This window comes from Magnolia sinica, chromosome 1, assembly GCF_029962835.1.
Source record: "Magnolia sinica isolate HGM2019 chromosome 1, MsV1, whole genome shotgun sequence".
Taxonomy (NCBI): domain Eukaryota; kingdom Viridiplantae; phylum Streptophyta; class Magnoliopsida; order Magnoliales; family Magnoliaceae; genus Magnolia; species Magnolia sinica.
In genome coordinates, this window is record NC_080573.1 from 123,427,573 (window position 1) to 123,445,021 (window position 17,449).

The 17,449-nt window shown below is 41.6% G+C and overlaps 1 protein-coding gene across 2 annotated transcripts in view; it reads left to right on the plus strand.

Moving 5' to 3' along the window:
- Window positions 1-15,952: 15,952 nt before the first annotated feature.
- The window catches only part of LOC131256638 (kinesin-like protein KIN-13B), a 35,935-nt gene continuing 34,438 nt past the window's right edge, over window positions 15,953-17,449 (plus strand). The window contains exons 1-2 of one of the 2 annotated variants that reach the window (XM_058257583.1): window positions 15,953-16,283; window positions 16,390-16,590. In XM_058257583.1, the coding sequence (XP_058113566.1) occupies window positions 16,116-16,283; window positions 16,390-16,590 (369 nt within the window). In that variant the 5' untranslated portion in view covers window positions 15,953-16,115. The remainder of the gene's footprint in view (window positions 16,284-16,389; window positions 16,591-17,449) is intronic. The other variant, XM_058257594.1, reaches the window with a different exon arrangement.

Sequence of the window (17,449 nt, forward strand, 5' to 3'; positions counted from 1 at the left end):
ACGGCCAGATAGTAGTAATGATCCACTGTGAGGAGATTTTTTGCCCAATGGCTTCGTCCGCTAGAAGATGAAGTACATCCGCTTTCTTTAAAAGAGGATGGACACCGAGCGCTCTTACGGTCCCATTCATTTTCATGCTCCTATGAGCTCCTGTTGAGATCCTTTGAGGGCCATCCGAGTCGTGATCCCGCACAAAGCCAAATGTGGGGCTGCGCGGCTTGAAACTTAAAAGGGAGTCTCTACATCGTACGATAAGATGAAGAGGATGGTTAACCTTAGTGCCTTCAAGACAACATTAAGGTCCCAAAGGAAGGTAGTCTGGCTTTTTTGCTCGGACATTTGACCACAACCCAAAAATTCGATAGGAGGCTAAAGATATATTGAAAGAAGAACTGACTACAGCTTACCGAGCACCCAGCTCAAGAAAGTCGTCGTTAGAACGGCCATAGGTTTAATTCTTAAGGTCAGCTCAGATAGTCGACTTCAGCCACCAACCTCATATATTTTCAGATCTCGACCATTTAGCCTTATCATCATTGAAGATCTCGAGAAACGGTTGAGAAATAGCTGCTAAACATACACCTATGATTTATGGAGCATTTCTATCCACGCAACCAACTATTTGCCTATAAATCGAGGACCAATCTACAGTACTGAAAGGCACGTCCCAGTTATCCCTAAAACTTATTAGACCTAGATCCCTCAAAATTTCTGACTTAAGCATCATAGGGTCCCCCTCCCATAACCAAAGTCTCCTTTGTCATTTTTTGTGTTGTAGGTACTTAGAGGTCTCATTGAGGTAACTAGATTTCTGCATCAACAAAACCTATATTCAAATACCTGACGGGTACCTGTACTTGATCAGATCAAACTTAGTTAGCCCAAGTACTATAGGACCCAAACCGTACCCAACCAGTCGACAGCGATGAACTCTCCAATTGCCTTCTCTCGGATGGGTGCTAACTTGGTTGAGTTGGGTTGGAACAAGGGGTCAGCCCAAGCCTGACTAGACCCCGTGAGAATGCAACCGGCAACCCGACCTAACCCAGTTGCAACCCAAGTGCCCAATTAGAATTTTTCTAAACTTAACCCTAAACTAACCGAACCCAATCCAACCTTACCCATATACATCTGATTATTTCCCACCAGACCTAACCTGACCCGAATTTGCTGAACCCGAACTTAACCCTATTTCAAATTGAGTTAGTTTTACAACCCTAACCGGACCGTGGACCCTGACAAACCCACCTTAGTTCGCGTTGGGCCAGTCGAATTCTAGTTTACCAGAACTAAGTTGCAGCTAGCCTTGTTCTCTCCTGGACATCCACGTGGAATGATGGACCTAATGCATTGACCTGTCATATGCAGGTACCATAAAATTTGAACTTTCATGTACAGCGCTGTCTTCAGTTGGGCTGTTGGGGACCATTTAAGTGGGCTCGGATTAGGTAGTGATCCCTCCAGTACAAAGGCCCCGGTAGTCAGTACTGGTCGGTGCTGTGGGCCCATCATGATGTATGTATTTTTATCCATGCTGTGCATTTATTTCCAGCTCATTTTAAAGCATGAGCCCAAAAATAAAATAGATCCAAATATCAGGTGGACCACACCACAGGAAACAGTGTTGGTGGCCCATCATTAAAAACTTCCCAAGGCCTGTTGTAATTTTTATGTGCCATCCAACCTGTTGATTATGTCACACAGAAAAAAACACAGAATTTAACTTCATACAAAACAGTACTAGTGGTCCCCAAGAAGTTTTTAATGGTAGGCGTTCAGTCACCACTATTTGTGGTGTGGTCCACTTGAGATTTGGATCTACCTCATTTTTTTGGATAATACCCTAAAATGAGCTGGCAAAATGGATGGAGGGCATGGATAAAATTGTGGAATCCACAGCACCAACTGGTACCCCCCGGTACTTGGAGAGGTCACTACCGATTCCGAGTCTCATTTGAGTTCGGCAAAAGATGGGCCCTACCATGAAGATTGCCAGAGGCGAGTCTAGACTAGAATGATTGGCATTGAGGTTGGTAGGCTAGAACTTTTATCACAAGGCTAATGTTAAATCTCTATGTTTTAGAGAAGATATTTAGGTAAAAACGAGTAGATTGGGCATGATTAATTGGATCAAACAGTTGGAACAAAGTTCAAACCACCCAAAAATGGGTCTAAGGTCTGATCCCATTTGTAAAACATTGCTTAATTTAATACAACATTCTCATTGAGCAACCCACCACATAGTTTTTATACTTTAGTAGGTTTTTAGATTTTATTTATACCATATACCACATGGTTTCTATACTTTAGGTAGGTTTTTAGATTTTTTTGAGCACTGTATACAACGCATACAACGTTTGGTTAATTTTCTCCCTACAATTGGTTGAATAAAGGGATGTAATATTCTTTATTATTATTATTATTATTGTATGTATATGGCCCTTTAACCAACTATATTTTATTCTTTTGAGTCTTTCATGCCAGTAGCCTGCTATCATGTGTTATCAAGAAGATGTGGATTGCATCCTGATATGAGCTCTATGGGGCCCATTGTGATGTATGTGTTTTATCCACATTTTTCATTCATTTTGAGGGATCATTTTATGGCATAAGCTGAAAAAGAAGGCAGATCCAAGGCTTAAGTGGACCACAACAAACGAAGCAATGGTGATAATGATACCCACCGGTGAAATCTTCTTACGGCCCACCATGGTGTTTACTTGCCATGCAACTTGTTCAAAAGGGCACGTGGACCTGAGTGAAAAGGAAAACACAAATATTAGCTTGGTAAAAACTTTTGCTGCTCTCAAGAAGTTTTTAATGATAGCCATTTAATCCCCACACTTTGGTTAGATTGAACCTTTGATCTACCTCATTTTTGGGCTTATATCCTATGATCGGTCAAAATGGATGGATAACATGTATAAAAATACATATATCATGGTGGCCCCCACAAAGCCCTTGTCAGGATTGAGTCAATCTTGGCAAGGGGCCAGTAATGCGCATTCTGTGGGATTTAATCTATATGCGGAATAGGCCCATGGATTTGTCTATGCATGGGACATGGCGATCAGGGGTCGGATAACTTACCTAACTGAGACGCCGCCATGGAAGTCGGATAAGAATACCAGAATACCTGTAGAGCTTAGGATCTTCCTCTCCTTCACACCCTTTCTGTAATTCACAAGATGGGACTCGAATTTCTGCTATGTTGTAGGATCAGGGACCCAGCTCTCTTTTATAGAATCTGTGGAGAGAGAGTTTGAAACCCATCACAACTCTCTCTCCCACGCTCCACATTGTAGCATCCTAGTGCAACTCAAATTGCTGTCTGCGTAAGACAGCTATAGCATTCCAGCCCTAGTACGTAGAGCTGCGCAGATAGACTGCGCAGCGCATCACCTGAAGTGGGGCCCACTGGTCTACTCAATCATCCAATCCAACTATATGACAATCCAGACCGTTGATCAGTGAGGCCCACTAAATAGAGTTCTTACATTCTCCCACTTGGGCCTCATTGAGCAACGTTAATGATAGTCATATAAAATTATTTAGAAAACAAGTTTTGATCTTTTAAGAAAATATCCAAATGGTTAACCAATGAAAATAGTTGGACAGTATGAGTAATGCTATTCAATCTGGTCCATCAAGACAGTCAGTATCGAAACGCGGTAGTCATCACAACATTTAGGCGAAGTGAGTCTAAGCGCGATCACAATTACTTTCAATCTTAACGACATAAATCACAAACTAGGAAATGTGGTATAAAGATTACACACTTTAATGTGATGTTATGTGCCTATCCGTAAGAGGTCCTGAAGCTTTTACATGTCTCCAACGAGACACGACTGTAGTTCCACTTACTCAAAATTTGCGCATATATATAGAGAAGCAGAAATGAATCTTTATATCAAAATCATCCAAGCAAACTGTATAAAACGAGATCTCTAAGTGTCTGTGAAAATCAAAGTACGCTCAATTCCCACTAACTGAAAACATCTGTGGGATCAATGACTCCCATGGATGTTACATGCTCCTGAAATGACGTGATAGGGAGCCCTTTAGTGAGCGAATCTGCAATCATCTGCTTAGTGCCGATGAATTCCACGGACACTTGATGATTCTGAACCCTTTCCTTTACAACAAGATACTTGATGTCGATATGCTTCGACCTTGACGAATGCTTGTTATTACTAGAGAAGGAAATAGCAACCGAATTATCGTAAAATATTCTCAATGGTTTCGGGATATGCTCCAGTACCCGCAAACCTGAGAAGAAACTCTGTAACCATAATGCCTGATTAGATGCTTCATGGCAGGCAATAAATTCAACTTCCATAGTGGATGAGGTTGTGGTAGATTGTTTTACCCTTTTTCATGACACAGCTCCTCCCACCATCATGAAGATGTATCCTAAAGTAGACTTCTTAGTATCAACGCAGCCTGCAAAGTCTGCATCTGAATATCGGATCAACTCCAACTGATCAGACCTTCTGTATGTGAGTCCGAAGTCTTTCGTTCTCTAAAGATACCGTAATACTTTCTTTGCAGCTATCTAATGTTGCATTCTTGGATTAGATAGATATCTTCCCAACATTCCAGTGACAAAGGCAATATCCGGTCGGTACAGACTTGAGCATACATGATGCTCCCTACTACTGATGCGTATGGAAATTCTTTCATTCAATTCTTTTCTAAATCATTCTTTGGACACTGAAATAAGCCAAATTTGTCGCCCTTTACAATGGGCGATTTTCCTGAAGCACAATTCTACATGTCATACCTTTCGAGTACCCTAGTAATATAGGCCCTCTGTGACAAGCTGAGCAGTCCAAGTGTTCTGTCACAGCAAATCTTAATGCCGATGACGTAAGAAGCTTCACCAAGGTCTTTCATTTCAAACTTTTGAGATAAGAATTTCTTAGTGTCGCTTAACATCCTGGTATCACTGCTAGCTAACAGAATGTCATCAACATACAAAATCATCATAACGAACTTACTCCCACTGGTTTTAATGTAAATGCATTCATCTGCAGTGTTTTCTACAAAGCCATATGAAGAAATTACTTCATGAAACTTAAGGTACCACTGTCGCGATGCATGTTTCAACCCATAGATGGACTTCTTAAGTTTGCAAACTAAATGTTCTGAGCCAGTAGCTACAAAACCTTCGGGCTGCAACATGTACACATTCTCATTCAGATCCCCATTGAGAAATACAGTCTTTACATCCATCTGATGTAACTCTAAATTCATATGAGCTACAAGAGCCATTATGATCCTGAATGAGTCTTTCTTAGATACTGGTGAGAAAGTCTCCTTAAAGTCAATGCCCCCACGTTGGTTAAAACATTTGGCAACAAGTCTGGCTTTATATCGTTCGACATTACCTTTGGAGTCCCGTTTGGTTTTAAATATCCATTTACAGGCCTTATTCCAGTGGGTAACTCGACAAGATCCCATACTTTATTGTCCTGTATGGATTTCAACTCATCTTTCATGGCATTAAACCAACGAGAAGGATCAGTACTTTGTCTGACTTGTGTAAAGGATTCAGGATCTTTTTTCACCCCTATGTCAAAGTCGTGTTCTTGTAAGTATACGATGTAATCGTCTCAATTTACAGGCCTTCTCTCTCTTTCAGATCTTCTTAATGGTTCAGCTTGTTGGGTCTGATCTTGATTTTCCTCATTAGTGGTTTGTATATGAGGTTCTACATGGTACTCTGTAGTGACTGCAGAATCGACTGCATCATTAATGTTCACGTGATCTGGATTGACTATGACAGGATTCGCAGTCTTTTGTTCCTCAAATACAAAATTTCTTATGTTCGTGCTCCCACTGTTTTCAGTGTCCTCAATGAATCTGGCATTCCCAGTCTCAACAATTCTGATGGAGTGGGAAGGATAGTAGAATCGATAACCTTTTGATCTTTCTGGGTATCCAATGAAGAAACAACTTATGGTTCTAGGATCAAGCTTTTTTTCATGCGAGTTATAAATTTTGGCCTCAGCAGAACAACTCCAAATATGTAGATATCGAAGACTTAGTTTTCTCCCATTCCACAACTTAAAATGAGTTTTGCTTACTACTTTGCTGAGAACCCTGTTTAATATATGAACTGCAGTTTTGATCGTATCACCCCACAGAGATTCTGACAATGTTGAATTCCTGACCATACTTCGCATCATATCCATAATGGTGCGATTACGTCTCTCAGCAACTTCATTCTGCTCTGGAGTACCAGGCATAGTGTACTGAGTAACAATGCCACAATCCTACAGGTATTTAGCGAATAGCCCTCGATTGTGTCCTGATTCGTCATATCTGTCATAGTATTCACCACCATAGTCAGATCTGACAACTTTAATTCTCTTATCGAGTTGATTTTCAACCTTGGCCTTATAGATTTTAAAAGCATCCAGGGCATCTGATTTTTCGCTGATAAGGTATAGGTACCCAAAGCAAGAGTAGTCATCTATAAAAGTAATGAAATATTTGTGGCCATTCCATGAAGCTATAGGGAATGGTCCACAGATATCTGTATGTATAACCTCTAATAGATCTACACTCTTGGTTGCACCTTTCTTTCTCGTTCTAGTCTGTTTCCCTTTTATGCAATCAATGCATACTTTATAGTCAGAGAAGTTTAGAGAATGCAAAATTCCTTCTCGCACAAGCCTGTCTAATCTCTCACGAGATATATGGCATAGCCGCCTGTGCCACAACATGTGGGAATTCTCATAGTCTAGTCTTCGCTTGGATCCCACTACATTTCCATGCAATGTATTAATATTATAGACGTGAGAGACAATCAAGTCTAACTGATATAAGTTGTTTATTAAAGAGCCGGTTCCAACTTTAATCGAATTAAAGTAAATACTAAAAATTTTATTTCCAAAGTGGAACGAATATCCCAACTTATCCAAACAGGAAATTGAAACTAAATTACGCTTTATAGACGACATACAGAATGTATTTACTAAATTCAAAAAATGACCAGACTTCAACTTAAGCTTATAGACTCCTATTGCCTCCACGTCAACTTTGACACCATTGCCAACGTATACTGAGCGCTCCGCATCAGTTGGTGGCGTGGCCTGTAGTAATTCCTGCATAGAAGTGCATATGTGAATAGTAGTTCCTGAATCTATCCACCAGGAATCCACTGACACATCGGTCAGATTAGATTCAAAACAGATAAGAACAGAATGATTACCTTTCTTTATGAGTCAATCCTTAAAACCTTCGTAGTCTTTCTTTAGATGACCCGTCTTTTTACAAAAAAAACACAGTTTGCCTTTAACCCGTTTGCGTTTAGATCCATTTCCAGATTGATTCTCATGATTTCCAAATGGAGGACCAGAGAATCCATTATTAGAACCTTGTTTCCTCTTCCTTCTACCTTTATTCCGTTGCCCATGCCCTTGTCCTGAAGTCACCATATTAACATTTTGAATTTTTATCATTTGTCTGATCCTATCTTCTTCTTGGATGCACTGAGTGATGAGTTCATCCAATGTCCACATGTCCTTCAGAGTGTTATAGTTTACCAGGAACGTCCCGAATTGGGGAGGTAGGTTGTTCATGATCAAATGAACCAGTTGATCATCAGTGAGTACAAGCCCTAGAGCACGGATCTTAGAAACAACTTCGATCTGCTTTACAATGTATTCACGGATGTTGTCTTTTCCATCGTAGGACGATCGAGTCAATTTATTCAGAAGAATGCCCACTTCAGATTTATCAGATTTCTTGAATCGTTTTCTCATTTCAGTCAGGAAAACTTTGGCCTTATCTATTTCAGGCATGACACCCTTCATCGATTCAGAAATTGAATACTTAATGACTTTCAGGCATGTATCATTTGATCTAGACCATTCAACCCATCGATTATATTCAGCTTCAGTGGCATTATCAGATGGCTTTGGTGGTTCTGGTGTTATCAGGGCAAGATCCAATTGAAGACAGCTCAGTACAACTTCAATGGTGTTCTTCCATTGAGCGTAATTAGATCCATTAAGGGCAGAGACTTGATTCTGATTAGTTGGAATTGAGACTGAAATAAAAGAGATACATATATACTCACATTAGTTCATAGTTTCACAAATCAATTTCGTGAATATAAATAAAATTATCAGGCAAAGTTAATCAATTCAGTTGCTAAGGGAGGCATCAACTGAATCATCCAAGATGAAAATGGGCCCAACCATCATATCCTGGTGAGAATCTGTTACATCATCATCATTCCTCCTGTGGGAGGTAACAACAACATGTTAGTGATCCTCCTGAACATGAAGCTAAGTGATGTAAGTTATGTAAATCTGAGACACTCAACACCTGTGGGTGAGATGAGTCTTTCAGCTTTACATTACCAGCACCATTTACTTCACCCGTTCACTTGACTGCCAAACGGTAATCGTCTATATTTTCGCTACCGTACGCACAAAAAAATGAACGCAACTGTATGCAATCCTCCTTATCCCAATTTTATAAGTCTGTACCTGTAAAGTTTTCATCGATTGAGATCACTATGGTGGCTAACACAACCAAATCCAAAACTACAAATATAGACTTTAAGATTGCTATTATAATCCTGCCTCTTAATGAATTATATCTTAATTAGTCTAATGCGGCCCACAAGATGGTCGGTATTGATCATTGAAAAATATAGGAAACTTAAAGTGAAACATGCTGATAATTTTCATATCATTTATTCTAATGATCCATATCAACTCCTAAGGATGGGTGATGGGCCAGTGATAGGGCCGCATCAGAATTCTTATATGATCTTGTCATTATAAATGAGTATAATAAGCCTATTCTACAGCATTCACATGATAGACGATTGATTGGAACATGTCAAACGAATGTTTTGATCCTAACATTAGTGTTTATTAGATGGAAATGTCAGATCAGATACTTGATCAAGGATCCTTATTCCCATATTGTCTATCTAGTGAACGGTATAAATTGTATCCTCATTTTTAATCTAAACAGACGGCTTAGATCTAATAAACGGATCACAATATAGGCTCGAATGAGAAGGGCCTAATTGGAATGGGTTAATTCAGATCCGTACACCCTAAACAGGTCTGAATAGCATTATCTGCAATGGGCCCTTGATTGGGTCAGGCCCAATTCCACTAAGAAGGTGGATCTGGGTCTCAATCGCGGGTGAAACCCGAAATATGTAGGCAATCGGGTCCGCAGACCTGACCACTTATAAGGTCATAAACAACCTAGCTGAAAATGGATTCTCCCATCGCCGCAAGCAGCAGAGGAGAGAGGCGATTCCTCTATCGCCGCAAGCAGCAGAGGAGAGAGGCGATTCCTCTATCGCCGCAAGCAACAGAGAAGAGAGGCGATTCCTCTATCGCCGCAAGCAACAGAGAAGAGAGGCGATTCCTCTATCTTTGCCTTCTTGATGAGAAGAGAAGAAGCTACTCTCTCTGCAACTCGCTATCAGGTGGTTCTGATGGGTTGAGATAGATCTATGGTGTCAAGAATGCCATCTGAAGCGGCAGACATGGCCTCCAGTGATGAAGATTCAACCATGCGACGCCAGCAATGACTCCAAAACATGGTTTGAGGGGAAGATGGCGTGCTATTGCCTGCGACTTTAAATCTGGAGATTGACAATGGCAATCGGCTCCCACAAATCGTAGGTAACGGCCCACTGGATGAACAGATTTTGAAATCCCCAATCTGATATGGGATTCCAAATCTCTAATATCTGGATTTGGAGTTCGAAGATCCCCAATTGACATTTGGATTTGGGAATTTGAAATCCCTAATTTTTCCCTATTTAGGGTTTTGAGATCTGGATCCCCAATATTTGAATTTGAGATTTGAAATCCCTAATTCGAATTTGTACGAGATTCAGAATCCCTAATTTATTTCTGGATTCGAGGCTGATCTGGAATTCTCTAATTAACTGGATTAGGGTTTTGAATACTCCCTAATTAGCTGGATTTAGGGTTTTAGTTTCGAAATTCTCAATTTAGGATTTGGGATTCGAAATCCCTAATCTATACTGTTTTTGGATTCAGGGATTCAAAAATCCCTGATTCTGATCTGATATGGAATTCGAATTTGAAAGCCCTAATTGCTGTATGGGTTTCGAATTTGAAGCCCTAATTGGTGTATGGGATTAACCATACATATGCACAGATGGCTCTGATACCAACTGTGGGATTTAATCTATATGCGGAATAGGCCTACGGATCTGTCTGTGCATGGGACATGGCGATCAGGGGTCGGATAACTTACGTAACTGAGACGCCGCCATGGAAGCTGGATAAGGATACCAGAATACTTGTAGAGCTTAGGATCTTCCTCTCCTTCACACCCTTTTTACAATTCACAAGATGAGACTCGAATTTCTGCTATGGTGTAGGATTGGGGGCCCAACTCTCTTTTATAGAATATGTGGAGAGAGAGTTTGAAACCCATCACAACTCTCTCTCCTACGCTCCACATTGTAGCATCCTAGTGTAACTCAAATTGCTGTCTGCGTAAGACAGCTATAGCTTTCCAGCCCTAATACGCAAAGCTACACAGATAGACTGCGTAGCGCATCACCTGAAGTGGGGCCCACTGGTCTACTCAATCATCCAATCCAACTATATGACAATCTAGACCGTTGATCAGTGAGGCCGACTAAATAGAGTTCTTACACATTCTTATTAGGAAGCTTGTGTAATAAATACTTTATAGGGCCTACCATATATAATGACTGTGAGACATCCATTAATGATTGTAAGCTATTCCATTAGTTTTTTATTTTTATTTTTTGAAAGATGATGGTAAGATATCAATTCTATTATGTTATATATTATGTTTTATTGGGTTTACCAGGATGATTTTGAGATATCCATTCTATTATGCTTGCTTATGTTACAATATTTAGCATAAAAATGAGATAGATCAAAAACTTGAGTGGGCCTAAAACTGGAAAAAGCATGAATGCAGCTTTCTTTCTCTTTTCTACTTGTAGCGTGTTACTTGTGTAAAAAATATGAATGCAGCCTTCTTTCTCTTTTCTACTTGTAGTCTGTACTTGTGTCTACTTCACACTTTCCATCCACCTTTCTTGCACTTTTATCTTAGATTTTTCTCTCCGTTTTTGTTGTCTACTCCTCTTTCCATATTCATTGCACATGCCATATCTACTAGTTGCTTAAGAGAAATTTTAAAGGTGATGTTCAACTTCGAAATAAAAATGGAGAAGTGGTGTGCTAGGCTGGCTCCGACCATTCCCTGATTCACTGAGCTTTGGGCTGGAGCTGAGCTAAATGTAAAGGTCCATTGGCTTGGCATTTTCGAAGCCTTGCAACTAGCCATTTAGAGCTTGGCTTAGGTACGACAGCCAATCCAGCCCTAGTAATTGTCTGTTAGGTGGGCACTTGGCCACGGATGAGAATTAACAACAACCCATCGTACATGAAGCATGTGTAACAAAAAAAATTTCTGTCAGGTCCGCGTTTATGTCCGCGTGACATCACTCTACAGGCAACGTTGAAACCTTCCAGGCCTACAATGATGCCTAACATCAACCTGACCCAAAACTTCTGTGGGTCCCAAGAAGGCTTGAATAGTGCCGTTCAGTCCTCACCGCTCCTTGTGATGTGGCCCACTTGAGCTGTTGAACGGATGCAACAAGTTGTTATTACACATACCTCACGGGGAGTGGATTAGGTGAGACCCGGATCAAGGTGGGTGGGACCCCTGACTGTGGGGCTCACCATGATGTATGTGCCTTAAATCCACACCGTCCAACTGTTTTGAAAGCTCATTTAGAGCATGATCTAAAAAAAATAAGGTAAATCCAAATATGTAGACCATACCACATGAAACAGTAGTGATTGAATCCCCACTATTAAAAACTTTAAGGGTCCACCGAAATGTTTATTTGCCATCCGATATGTTGATAAGGTCACGAAGATCTGGATGAAGAGATCACCCAAATATCAACTTCATCCAAAACTTTTGGTGCCCATAAGAAGTTTTAAATAACCGATTACTACTGTTTCATGTATCATGGTCCTCATATTTGCATCAGCTTAATTGTTTTGGATCATACGCTAAAACAAGCTTTCAATATGTAGCCACATACATCACAATGGGCCCCACAGTCAGGTATCCCACCAACCTCTGTGGATCCGGGATCCTAATCTGCTCACTCCTTTTTAAGGATGTTAGCGTTAGCCGGACGCGGATAGGTAGTGACCCCAACACTATCCACCGGTCAACTCGCTGGTGTCAAAGTTCTATAGGCCTCACCATGATGTCTATGTTTCATCCACACCATCTGTCCATTTTTTTCAAATAATTTTAAGAAATGAGTCCAAAAATGAAACAGATCCAAGTCTCAGGTGGACCGCGCCAAACGACAGTGAAATTGAATATTTTCTATTGAATACTTTTTGGAGGCCACATAAGTCTTGGATCGGGCTGATATCTGCGTTTTCCTTCATCCAGATCTGTGTGAACTTATCAATAAGTTGGATGGCAAATAAACATTACAGCGGGCCCAGGAAGCTTTTAATGGTGGGTGTTCAAAAAACACTTTTCCTATGGTGTGTTCCACATGTGATCTGGATCTGTCTAATTTTTGAGCTCATGTCATAAAATAAGCAGGCATAATTGATAGACCGTGTGGATAAAATACATACATCTTGATAGGGCCCGCTGAGCTTTGAAAGTGTTCAGTGTTGGGTCCCTAGCCAAACCGCGTCCGCGTTAGCTGGTGTAGTTGGGCCAAATGCATCATTTAAAACCGAATCGAATCACAGTCGTTGGATCTAATTGGATGAGCATACAGGTTGGGCCCATTTAAAACTTTCATTGGGCCCAAACCCAGCCCAGTTGCAATCCTATCTGGTGCCAGATACGTCAAATGGATAATGGATACGCTATCAGGCCAATCAGATACGCGAGAGACACGGATATGTTTGACGAGTCAACCCATCATAACTCGTCCGCCACTATTTTGTGCCGTCCAAACCACGAAATTTGAATGAATGGATTATCCCGGGCTTAAGACGGAGAGAGACAGAGCGCATCAAAATCGAGTGCCACGTTCTTCCTTCCAAAAAGCACCATGTGCCCTCGCTCAACTGCAACTTGTAAGTGCACTCGCCTGCTACATGGAAATGAGACACACGTGTGCAACATGCAGCTACTCATCAGGCGATCCTCACTTTATTGATGTTGTGCCTCAGAAATCAGGCAGATCCTATTAACAGGTGGGCCACACGTGAGTTTTGAAATTTGACCGTTGGTCAATTTCCCTTAGCCACTCATTTGTTTTGTACACACGTTTCCCTTCTAATCATCTTATGAACTAATTGTTGAGACCTGGCAAATGCACTGCAAGGGTGGAGCCTGATGATCAGCTCCGATGTTACACATGCTTGCATCATTTCCACGTGTGAGGCGTCTGCCAATCAGATGCACTCTCGCAGAGAAAAGGGTCCACGGTCTCAAATTATTTATTTCAGTTTTGTCTTCGTCCCCACGAGAACGTGATAGGCCTCTTCAAACCTTCGGGCCCACCACTGTCGTTTCTCTCCATGCATCGCTCTAAGTCCTGCTGCACTTGAATTTAAAAAAAGAGATGCTCCCGTACTTTATGAGCAATGTAAGTTATAGTGCTCCTGGTTGCGTTGGTTCACTTGGACAGTCCATCAATGGATCTGAACCGTCAATTAAGCCCATAACAAAATTTTCCAGCTATTATGATAAAATTGTACCGATCAGATGATTCAGTCCATCCTCGATTCAGCCCTCTTTTCTACAGCCGCCCATTTTCAAAGTCATGGATGGGATGTTACAATTGCCTAACACGTAAGCAATTCCATGATGGCCCTAACAAATGAATGGATCTAATTAGTGACTGGACCTGATTTTGTGTAAATGATCTTGACCGTCCAGAGTAAAGGCCATTGATCAAATGGTTCGTATTTTTGCCAGGTCAGTTTTATGTTTTCAAGGTAGCCCACGAAATGTGGGCTGAACCAAATGAATAATTTAGATCAATGGATTAGATTAAGTGTCCCAATGCATCAAGGAGAACTCAGTAATATGCGTTAAGACTGCTGCAATACGCCCTTTACCACAATCTATCATTTTTTAAATGGTGGTGTTTCATCCACCATAGAATTTGTATACAGGTATGACAATCTGGGCTTTCCAAATGTGGGATCCACCCTGGGAAGGACCAGATCCTAAAAATTATGCTGATTGGACTATCTTAACTATCTGATCTCAGCTGTTGAATTTGGAACACTAATCATTTTAGTTCAACGGTCCATTTGATGGCTCTGAATTGGATGGTCATAATTGTTCAGCTATTGAAATTTCAGGTTATGCTCCATGGGGATTGATCGTCCATTATTCCACGTATACAGTGGATGATTACTAGCATTTTAAAATTGGTGATGAACTCACATTGTAGGGCAAACGATACAAGGGCGCGCCTACGCAGATATCAATTCAAGTCAGACCGAAGTATTTGGGTTCCGTTGTGGTGATTCATGCCCTAAAACATAGTGATCAAGTGATCCTAGCCATCCGATCGACAATCATCAAGTAGATGCTTGAAAAGAAAATGATAAAAAAAACCAAGTTCTGACCCATCTACAGTGGGGCCCACTATTATAACTGATTGTATAACGTGTATAAATGCATGTATGTACAGTATACAAGTGTCAGTTGAACGGATCTGTTAAAGTGTATAAAGGCATACATGTACAGCGTACAAGTGCCGGTAGAATATTCACCCAGCTACCCAGTATAATTCAATATTGCCTGTGTGGGGCCCACCGTGTTGCCTATATGCTATCCAATCCGTGCATCACGTGAGACCGTACATCGGTTTTCCAAAAACTATACCTGTTGGGGGCAAAAATACAAGTCCGAAGACTCGGACTTAATGACTCGGGACTCGGACTTGATACCTCGGGTCGCCGAAGGATGCGTCAAATCCGAGGCATGGTTCGCTAAACCGAGATAATGGTTGAGTCGGTTCGAACGACTTATCAGCGTTCCGGGCATGTGTCGGGCGGACCGCCTTGCAAGACCGACCGTCGCTAGGTCAGATCTCATCCCGGATATCTTGGGATAAGATCTCCGACCCCGAAGCTCACGGGATCGGATGATGGCTCAAGATGGGCACGATCCTATCTCCGTGATACCAGGAGAAGATCCCGCGCTCAATATCAGGAGGAAAATCCTTGTGCGACAAAGGCCCCAGCAGCTATAAAAGAAGGATCCTTGTCACCTTGAAAGGTACGAAACAAATTCTCTCTAAAAAGTAATACTTTGAGACCCCGAGTCCAGGCCTGACTTTGGCATCGGAGGGTCCCCTGCTCGAGCCAGGGTCTCCTTTGTTTTCTTTCTGTGCAGGCATACAAGGGTCTAGGAGGACGAACCAGATAATCGCATCAACAATACCTATACACATTAGTTAGGTCGTACCATTAGAAAATAACGTACAACCACTCAAAAAATCTTAAAATTCACGTGGTGTCCATATGGTGGTTGGATAGGCCAGAATTTTGAGGCGTCCAACTTGCATGTTGGGGCCACCTTTCTGAACGGGTTAGATGCATACATGGTCGGCCCCACACTCATGTAGAATAAGCTTACTCTACGATCACTTGTAGAGGAATCGGCCTCCTCGTATAAGACGCGTATATTTTATCTTCTTGCAAGTTCCCCTACGCTAGTCTGCACGACCACCACACGTGTGCAAGCTCGAAACCCCACGTGTTGCCCCTCCATTGGTTGGAACCCTTACTATCGCCTCGTACGCCTCCCTCGTAGCTGTCCCCGGTCTTCCCTTTCAAAACATTCAAACCGTTTCATTGCTCTCCTTAAATCCTAGTCCTCTCTCTCTCTCTCTCTCTCTCTCTGAAAAAATCTTCGATTCCTCGTCTCCAGAGAGAGGCAAGTAAAAGCCGCTTCTCTCTCTCTCTCTCTCTCTCTCTCTCTCTGCCTGCCTTTTTTACTGTTCCGCCGGCAGCAGCGAAGCTCTTGAGCTCAGATCGCCTTCATACTCTCCCAGGGCTTTCATCAAACACCTGATCTCCAGATAAGAGAGAGAAGAGATGAATGCCGTTGGGAGACAGATGCAGCGATCTTCAACTTCTGCCCACCACCAGCGCCAATACTCAGACAATTTCTCCGAAGCCTCTTCCAATAACAGCAAATGGCTCCAATCCGCGGGCCTCCAACACCTCCAATCCTCCACCGCCGCTGCCGCCGCTTCTCTTCCAGTAATCGATCTCTTCGTCTCTTTCCCTTTCTCAGTAAATCGATCTTCTGCTGGTTTTTCAGATGCTGATCGTCTGATCATGTGCTCTCTTTCTTTTGAATCGATAGCAGAACTATTCGAGGATGTTCCGTAGCGTGCAGCAGCGGAGCAATGGAAGCGGGGAACTTTTCTCTGAGCCGTCGACACCTCCTATTTGCTCCCGATCGTCGAGCCAGCGGAAAAATGGGGAGGAGGATTATGTTTCACCGAGTGAGCTTAGCCCTGGGATCTTGGATCTGCACTCGTTTGACACTGAGCTCCTCTCGGATGTAAGGAAATCTTCTTTCTGCTATTTGTGTTTCTTATTTAGCGTCAATGTTTAAATAGCAATTCCATGATTGGATCTGTTGAATTTGAGTTTGAATCTATGTTTGAAATTTGGACAAATCTAATTTGATTTGGTAATCTTGCTTGTGCTGAGAAAAATCTCTGCTTTTTTGAGAGTTGGACTTGTTTCATTTCTTTAATTCCATTACTGATGCATTGATGAGTTGTAGCTCTCCATACATTTCCATAGGGCTTTCTAACAACTGTGAAGTCCATGGATTTGTCTTGTGACTTGCAGAAAATTAGGACGTGTCATTATGTTCCAGTGATCCAGATGGTTTGTTGGTGGGTCCCACTTGAGTTGCCACCATCTGAAGATTGGTCAATCAAGTCCAATTTGTGGTTCTTTTACTGTCCAATGCAGACCATTGTTTATTTCTTTCTGCTGTCCATCCATTGATCGCAGATTGGAGTGTTAAGATTGTGCAATCAGTGATTCATTAAAAAAAAAAAAAAAATATAAAGGGGAAAGAGATGTGCAATCAGTGATATTTTTTAACCCAGACCATTCTTAATGCAGTCCACCTGATGAATGGTTCTGACAAAAAATTTATGTCTTGCAGTATGTCCAATTTTTGTGCAGCACAGAATGAGAATTAAATCATTTTCCCTTCTCAATAAATCAATCCCTTCTTGGAATGACAAGACAGACAATGATCAGTGCATTGTGATTTCTCAGTTGAATAAACTGTCTGCTGGACTGCACTTTTATTTTCTTTTTGCTCCAAAAATATATAGGGGGCTGTTCCCAGTCCATTCCCCAACTGGCATGCGGTGATTCGCTCTCAGCGCAGAAGATGC